Source organism: Alligator sinensis, unplaced genomic scaffold (assembly GCF_000455745.1).
Source record: "Alligator sinensis unplaced genomic scaffold, ASM45574v1 scaffold442_1, whole genome shotgun sequence".
NCBI classification, from domain to species: Eukaryota; Metazoa; Chordata; order Crocodylia; family Alligatoridae; genus Alligator; species Alligator sinensis.
This window is the reverse complement of record NW_005841829.1, coordinates 5759286-5768386: the sequence shown is the minus strand read 5'-3', so window position 1 is coordinate 5768386 and position 9101 is coordinate 5759286. Positions and strand designations below refer to the sequence as shown.

General features: G+C 41.4%; 1 protein-coding gene across 1 annotated transcript; it reads right to left on the bottom strand.

Annotated features, from left to right (window-relative positions):
- Positions 1-421: 421 nt before the first annotated feature.
- FGF19 (fibroblast growth factor 19) lies at positions 422-5765 on the bottom strand. The gene is made up of 3 exons (XM_006014686.3): positions 5329-5765; positions 5049-5152; positions 422-1297 (listed from the first exon to the last, which is right to left on the bottom strand). The coding sequence occupies exons 1-3, from the start codon at positions 5561-5563 to the stop codon at positions 965-967; spliced, it is 672 nt and encodes a 223-aa protein (XP_006014748.1). The 5' UTR covers positions 5564-5765; the 3' UTR covers positions 422-964.
- Positions 5766-9101: the final 3336 nt, after the last annotated feature.

The following is a 9101-nucleotide window of genomic DNA, read 5'->3' as shown; positions in this document are numbered from 1 at the left end:
ATGGGTACCAAATCAGGCCCTGGGTGGCCTTGAAAGAACTGCTAATGCTTTAAAAGGTAGACTAAGAAAGCATATTTACAAGCAATTTGACCTACACAGTGTATATTTTCAGTCTCTCTTCATCTCCTACGGACATACAACAGGATCTTTATTACCTAAAAACTAATCTGCTTCTATTGCCTAGTTCTTACTTGATCAACATAAATTACATATTCTATACAATTATTCATCCCTGTATAGGATTTTTATTGACATTAAGGACATTTCTATGTTGGATCAAGGACTGTATAGGTCCCAGCATATTCATCAGCAAATACTGGTTGAGCCCATTAAGATTCAAAGATCCTGTTTTCCAGCATGAACCCTTAGCAAAAAGCAAAGGGAAGAAAAAGCACAATATACAAGAAAGACTATTTTCCAGTGGACTGTTTTCAGGGGAAAGGTTTCCCAGAGCATTGTCAGCAACTTTTTAAGAGAGAGATTTAACCCTAGTTCACATATTTGTTAGGCTTTTAATCATACTTTAGTCCAAATGTTTGCTTTTAAAGGCTATGAAGTTAAGAGTTCATTAACCTTACTGCAAATGCGAAACTTTTGCTCCTATCAGAAGGAATCAGGGGTGAGTACGAAGTAGTAACGAACTGACAGAGAAAAATGTTAATGATTTTTTCACTGTAGCCGTTGCCAGATAGAAAGGATCCCTGATCATTATGTATTTTATCAGAGCTGAACAAATTATGCTTTTTTTGGTTGGGTGTTATATTTTTTCCCTAATATGTTATTAAACATGAATAGATAGTTTTTTAGAATGCTGCCTTCTTATAGGTTGGGGACATTGCAAGAACAATGTTAGCACCATACTCTACATGTAAAAATGTTCTAAATACTACTACTGGAAGAGCTAAATAATACACTGGTTCTGTCAATGTTTCTTTAAAATTATATATAAAGTCAGGGCTATTAGTTATTTCTGAAAGCTGGGGCTCTTCACTGGAGATAATTTAGAGGTGATTCCAAAGGGGTCCATGCTATCAGTCTCAAGAGGTGAAGAAAATATATCTGATTCCAAAGTATGGCTATAATCACCATATTCCCCAAAATCTGTTGACTCCACAGGCACAGTGTTGATCATGGGTAAGAAATGAGATAATGGAAGAAAATCTTTTCCTTTGAATTGTTGCCTTTGTTTGGCACTACTCAAAGACACAGAGATTCCATATTTCTTGGATTTATATACATTGTAGCCATCTGGGCGGATCTCCTCTTCAAAGGAACAATCCTCTGTAGAGTACCTGAGCTGAACAGTAAGGAGTGAAGAAAATTACAAATATGTTTACAATTCTCATTATATTCAGCTATGCTAGAAATCTTTTAAGATATGACTTTTTCCTATGTTAATAATGAGACCAACTGAAAGCCCTCCATGTTGTACACAATATTTATAGCAGCCTATGGGGCCATAACAAGTCAACACAGGCCTGATCCAGACCCTTTGAAGTCAATGTAAATTCTTCAGTGAGTTTGGAACAGGGGGCCACATTCCAGCTACCACATACTGTCTAGTCTGCATATTGGGAATAGCTACGGCATACTTCAATACACAGACAGGTAACTGCTGACATTTGCATTACAATCATTATAGCTAAGGACCCAGTCTAGCAATCCTAACATACACATATTCCTCCTGAATTCTATTTGAGATTTTCCCTTTTGAGGGCTTAAGGACCAGGTCTTCAGAAAAGTATCTTTATAAAACATTGTTACACTAATACCACAATACATACATACATGCATACAAACATAGAGAAATGAAAAGGGCAAATGGCAAGTTTTTCATACTTCTTCTTTTATTAGAATTTCTGAAAATTCATTAGTACAGTATCACTATATTATTAGACATTAAACTTATAAAACACAGGTACTGTTATGCAAAATTCTATATAGAAACATATATTTTATAACTTGCCTAGCCATTTGTAGAATGTATTTTAGATATAGCTTACAATGTAGATATAGTGCCTTGAGTTTTTGTATTATCAGGTCAGGCCTTTCCAGATTGTTCACATAAGCATTATTTTTCTTACAACTCTGGTGTTATTTCTGGCTCAGTCACTAGAGGTAACTGAACTCTGGGCCAATAAAAGAGGATTGCTGATTATGTCTAGGTCTTCAGTGATAAAAAAATACTGTTCTTATATGAACTCTATACCTGTTAACTATAACCCATGAAATACATTTGCTTTTTATTTTATTTTGGTTGTTAAAAAACATATTTTTGTCATGAATCTGCAATAATGTAGAAGCAACTACATAGTAGCTACCTGATAAAAGTACTTATATGGTCCTGTAATAAAGTAAATACATTTGTTTCCTTGCAGTTAAGTTTGCAGTATTTATTAGTCTGTATATTATACACCTTCAGTGAATATATAAACAAGATAAATATTTCGGGTCAAATTGTGAACCTATTATTTCTGTGGGTAGTCAGTTACTCATGCATGTAGTTGCACTGAAGTTAATGGAACTATAGGTGGATATAGGGTGCTTCACCAGTGTGTGAATAGCCTATAATAAGACCTGATTCTGCAACCCCTGATCTCAACCCATGCTGTTTAGTACATTTCTCCATTCACTTCAGTGGGTCTACCTTGAGAACAAAGTCTTCCCTAATATGAGGAAAGTAAGAATTTCCTTGAGAGCTTGCAGGCTACCTGGATGATGGATATACATGAGTTAGGTGGCACTGGAAATATTGCTTCCCTGATCTCACCCTAGAGCTAGTGGGTACAGTCTTGGCTAGCAGAACTCTAAGTGTGTGTGTGTGTGTGTGTGTGTGTGTTTGGGGGGGGAGGTCATTTTCAATTGGTATAAGCCAGTAGCAAATCCTACTTACACACACATGCATACACACACAGCATCTCAAGAAAGGAAAGGCAAGGAGAGAATTGGTCTTAGAGGATAAACTTTCTGGGCCAAAGCGTCTGCACTTCACTTCTGTGAGAAGTCAATGGGACCACTCACATGAATCAAACATACAGTATTTGGCCCACTATCTACATATATGATTGCAAGGCTGCCTGGGTAATGATGTGTACACATGTGTAAGCATTCAAAGTATTAATAATTACCAATTAATATATAACTATTTATTCTGCTCTAGTAAATATGTTCATAAAATAAGGACTGACCAAAAGCAAAAGTAATGTAAAGGGTATTACATTACTGTGTAGTATAACCTCTGAGGGCCTAATTTTGTCCCCAGGGATGTCAAGAGGAAATTTCCTATGACTTCAATGGGAGCAGGATCTGGTCAATAGCTAGTGATGATCACTGAGCATCCCATTTGGATATCCACTAAAGGTTCAAACTGGTACTTTGCATACACAATAATCTGAGCTCCAAAATGCACATCCTGCCTTATACATTCAGTTTACTGATGGTTTGATTGTAGGCAAAAAGGAAGGAAATTCAGAATGAAAGCCCTAATCCTGTCATATACTCAAATAAATCTCCCACTAGATCCTACTCTTTATTTCCATTTAAAGCAAATGGAAAATTTGCCACTGTGCTAGCCCTTGGCCAAAACAGTAAGAATTTTGCCTGAGTAAGGAAAGCAGGATTAAGCCTTACATTTGGCTCTAAGAGGAAAGTAACTCTTCCCGGTATCTCTCAACTAACTACATAGTTATCACCTGGGGATGTATTTAGCTTCTTCTCTGCAACTTAACTAGTTATTACAGACATCTGACAAAAGCAGGACTGTACTGCTGATGTATCTAACTGATATGCTGAAATATGTAGATGGAAAAACCATGAGTTAACAACATGATAAGAAAGTCACTATAAGTCTTCAGTCTCCCATGACCCTTACAGGTGAACTGTTGATCACAAGTAAGAAGTGAGACAACGGAAGAAAGCCTTCCCCCTGAATTCTTGTTTCTGTCTGGCACTACTTAAAGAGATAGCAATGCCATATTTCTTTGATTTATACATATGGTAGCCATCTGGGCATATCTTCTCTTCAAAGGAGCAATCTTCTACAGAATACCTAAGCTGAACAGTAAGAAAACAAGTAAAAATACACCGGCACTGTTGAAAACCTAAAGTGCACTGAGTGGATTGTCTTTGTCATGGCAGGGCCACATATAGATTTGGGATTTTTTTTACCTATATTCTCTTTGAAAGTAGAAAATGTAAAGAAAACTGCAAAGGGAGAAAAATGCAACTGGGAACCAAAACTGGAGCACTTCCCCTGATTTTTTTTTATTTGTCGTTCTGGAAAGTTGTTTTGTTATTATTATTACTACTACTACTACTATTATTATTTGGCAGCAAAATTAAATGTTCACTAGCAGCTTCTAGGGACGCCCCTGGTGACAAAAGTAAACATTGTTGTCTTTCCTGCCTAGTGCAGGGGTCTGGACCAGATGATCTTGCAAGGTCCCGTTGAGCCCTCTTGAGTCTATGAATCTCAAGAGTTTTGTCTGCCTTCTGTGGGGGTCCCTGATACACCTCCAGCTAATCCTCCAGGCCAGTTTAGGTTAGAGGGGGTTTAAGCCTTAGGCTAGGGACAGACATTCCACATGACCCGGTTTAAGTGCTCAGTCACTGGTTTACAGATGTTCAGTGCACATCAACCAGTTTGAAAATGGCTGAAACCAGTTGGAGCTAAACCTGGTTGACTGTAGTATCAGACTTAACTGATGTGGGTCAACCTGGTTTATGCAATGTCTGTCCCAGACCTTCACGACACGTGAAAGCTTGCGGTAGGAAATGCAGGCGAGCTCCTTGTGCTGTTTTGTTTTGTTTTCTGGAGAGCATCCCAGCGTGACCCACCTCAACCCCTCCAGGCTCATTTCCTTGCTCCTGCCTTGCCCGCGCCAGACCCCTAACGGCGTGAGAAGGAAGATGCGGTCGGCTGGAGCGGTTTTGTCTGGCCGGGGCCGGAGGACACGATAACAAGCCCTTGCGAGCGCATGCAACCCCCCCGCCCGGCCCCGCCAGCTATTGACTTTCCCAGGCTGGTTCAGTGCCCGCCCGCAACTTACAAGCCCGTGCAGCTTCCCTTCCTCCTCCATGCAGAGGTACCGCGAGCTGTGCACGCCCTTGATCGCCACCGTGCGAACTGCCACGGCCCTGATCTCCAGCAAACCTGCGGAGCACAACGAGAGAGAAAAGCCAGGTTACAGCAGGAGCGGGGAGGTAGCTAGATCGCCGCCGGCCCGCCGCGCACGCCGCCCTCCGCCTCCCCGGGCGATCAGAGGCGAAACTCCCCGGGCCCCCTCCCGCGGGCAGGTTTCAGGTGCGGCTCCCTTCCTTTGTACTCACTTTGAGGACTCTGGCTGGTGGTGCCGTCCACTTTGCCATCATTGCTGATCCTCAGGAAGTAACTGAACAGTCCGTGCTTGCTGGCAGTGTAGAGGTGCCTCAATCTGATGGGCTCCCCCCAGCCATAGTTCACGTGTGGCCCTGCGTCGGAGAAAGGCAGGGAATCGGCCACCATTGCACAACAGAGTCCGAGCAGAGCCAGGGACGTCGGCGCTTTGCACAGGGGCTGCCACATCTTTTATTTTTCCACCCCCCCAGGTAATGTAAATGGCAAGCTGCCTCCTCCCAGCTCTCTTTCTCTCCCGCACACGAGCAGAGGCGCCAATGCTGCTACGAGAGAAGGCAGTGGCTTGGTGCTTTTGGAGCTAATTGCTTCAGGGATGTAGTAAACGCAAAGCCAATCCCCCTGCCTTTTATAGGTCCCTGTTATCAGCCCAATCGATAGGGCTAAATCCAATTCCAATATAGCGACTATTTCATAGCAGGAATTGGCCGGATCAGTCACTCCCCTCTAAAATATTGATCGGATGACATCATTTCACAGGAGACACCCTGAGCCCCCCCGCCCTGGAAAAGCTTTATCCTGCAATCTTGCTCGTATTTGAAATCAGCCCTCTTCCAGCCTGAGCAAGATCACGTGCGGCTCATCCTCATGCAAACCTCCGCCACGCCACCCAGGAGGCACCGGACGCCTGGGCACTGGCGGAGTTTGAAACGGCCTCTGCCCACGCCGTGCCCATCCGGGGGTGGCAGAGGCGGTTGTGTGTATGCCTCAACATCCAGCAGCCCGGCAGGAAAGCAGCCCCCCGGATCTCTGCCTGCTGGGGAAAAGAAGGCAGGAGTCATCGAGAAAGGAAGGAAGAAAGAAATCAATCTCAACGTCCCAGTTATGCAGCATGGCACAACTTCCTTTTCCAAGTCAATCAGCTGGTGGCCAGGGATCCAATGCCCCCTCCACACTTTAAAGAAGAACGGGCACATCATCTTGAAAGAAATCCACGTTAACCACAAATGAACTATGAAGTTACCAACAAAAAACCCAACAACCCCAAAAAGAAAAACCCTCCCCTTAGTCAGGCTCTAAACCTGCAGAAGCCCTTCCCCTGCAACATACACCATTGCCCAGACACTGATTCAGAATCCTCTTTCTTGACATCTTGTATATTATCTTGTATATTAGGTATATCTTGTATATTAGGCATCTTGTATATTAGGTTCACTCCTGTGCTTCCCTGGCTAACACAGCACTAGGAAAGAGACTGAAGAGGTGACCTAAGGAGCTCAGAAGGGTTAGGACCCATCTTTTCACTATGACTTACCCTTGTCAACAGAGGTTAGTTCAGGACAGCCACAGATGAGATAGTGGGCGAAACTCCTGTAATATGGGAGGAATAAGAAAAAAACCCCCACATGTCCTCAAAGCAAGGGTCATCTCTACAGCTTCTCAGTAGCCCAGCCAGGATAAGCCACTCTTACCAGCTCATCTTCTATCCCTGACCATGAGGGAGAGGCTGCAGATCAGGAAAATACTCTGATTGCAACCATTAATATGAACCCATTCATTAATGCAGTCATAACTGGGTGCCTCAGCTTTGGATTCCAAGGAAATCAAATCATACATTCACACACTGTAATGCTATTCCCCCTGGAGGGGAATATACCATCAAAGAGGTGGAAGCATTGTCTATCCACTTGCTTCCTTTGCAAATAGGGTTTGCTCGTAGAGTGTCTGAGATATAACAGCAGAAATCAGATCGCATCCCATGAGGCGTGCAAGTGTTACAGTAACTCATGTCACACTCCCTGCCAATCCAGAAAAGACAGAGGTGAGCTTTCTTCAGAGCACCTAGTAATGTTGTGGTTAGTTCTGCAGACCCTCAGGCTGTAGCTCCTATTTTGCTTTCTTCTGAATTAGGAAGATGTAATTCCTAATTCCAAGATTTAGTGCGGGCCAGGAGGACAGCTCTTGATCAACTCAGCATTCAGAAGGAGGTAGCACTCGGTTGTAAACATACAGATCATTTGCGCTGGGTTTTCTTACCTCTAAGTCATTTCTCATTTGGCCGCTAGATGGAACTTTAAACCTTAAATCTCAGTTCTCCCTGACATGATGAAATTGTGCCCTTGTAGTCAATGAGAAACTTGCTATTTCACTCTGGATTGTTTAAATATTGTATTATCAGTGGTGGCCTTAGGGTTGTGGGGCCCTGGGCAAGAGAGTCATTTGGTGCCCCTTAGGAGCATAAGTTGAAGAAAGAACAAAGTTTTTAATAAGTTGAAGAAAGAAAGAGTTTTTTAACATAGAGCTATATCATAGGTTCATTGCATCTTCTGTGTTGGTCCATCTACAACACAAATTCCTCATTGAACATAAGTTGATAGCCAGTGTGGGGGCCCTGGGTGGTCACCCAGTTTTCCCTCTCCTAAGGCTGCTACTGATATTATAGTATTGAGAAGGCTTATTCATCCATCTCATATTATTCTAAATATATGGCTCACAAAAGAATATCTATGAAAGGTATATGTACTACAATTCTACTGTTCCCAGCTCTCATTACAATAAAACCAGATGCACTGTACCTGTGTGTTCCTGTTTAATACGCACCTTAAATCATACCTATTTGAAATAGTCCCAGGAAATCAAAGATAAGCTTCCTGAGGTTTTCATATCTGTACATTGCTTGCACCAAATGCCATACCACTCTCCTGTTTCATAAGTCCTCCACCACTAACTGTGGCAGTTAGTTTCCATCTGGTATCTGCAGCTCCCATTTCCTGAAGGAGAATTAATGCATCATGATATGAAGAGAATTTATGACCTCTTGTTGAGATATTACCTGTGTGCTTTCTCATTTAGTTATTTCCCCACATCTCAAATAAAAGTTAATCAGAAAGAGAGAGTGTATATGGAAAATGATATCATTAAGTAGACCTGCTGTGGCATTTTTATTTAACCTGTGCTTCATTGTTATTTGAAACTTTTTATTATACTTTGTGAGGTTGCTGCTGGCCTCCTTTGTTCTTGCTAATTACACTTTTAACTAATTTTCAGGAGCAATTTTAGTGAGTAAAAGAGAAACCCATGGGATTTATAAATCTAACAAAATAAATGCCCTTTCCCAACCACACAATACATCTTAAAAACCTAAATAAATATTTAAAAAATCCACGGTCCCCTTCAGGAACTACAAATCTTCTGCCAACCTAAATAATACAATTTGTATTATTACATATTGTATTATATTATTATTTGTATATGTACAATTTGTATATTGTATACAATAGATACATTAGATAAATTTCTCCTTTCATCACTTTTTCTATATGTTTATCTTGCTATCTGGAAAATACTTGTGCAAAAACTCGTTACTCATGGCTGTAGTCTTATTTAGTTCAATTAAGCATCTTATGTGGAAAAAGTTATTCTAATGCATAAGGCTTTGCAGAATCAGGCAAACACTTACACATATGTTTATTTTCATTATCCTGATGAGTAGTTCACAGTAGCAAAATTAAGTATTTCAGTGCTTTATGCTGTAAACTCCTCAGACCATGGACATAAGCTCCTTACATTTGACAGAGGTTTTTAAAAGTGATCAATGATTCTGGACAGCTCAGGATTTGGGTCATCAACTTGAGAAACTGAAATGGAACCTCATATTCTCAGCATGGGTAGACAGCATTTTCTGAAAACCAGAACAATTCCCTCTGGTTCAAAATGCCTCCAGCGAGAAACCCTAGAATTGTGAACCTCTCAAAAGACTTATCACTTT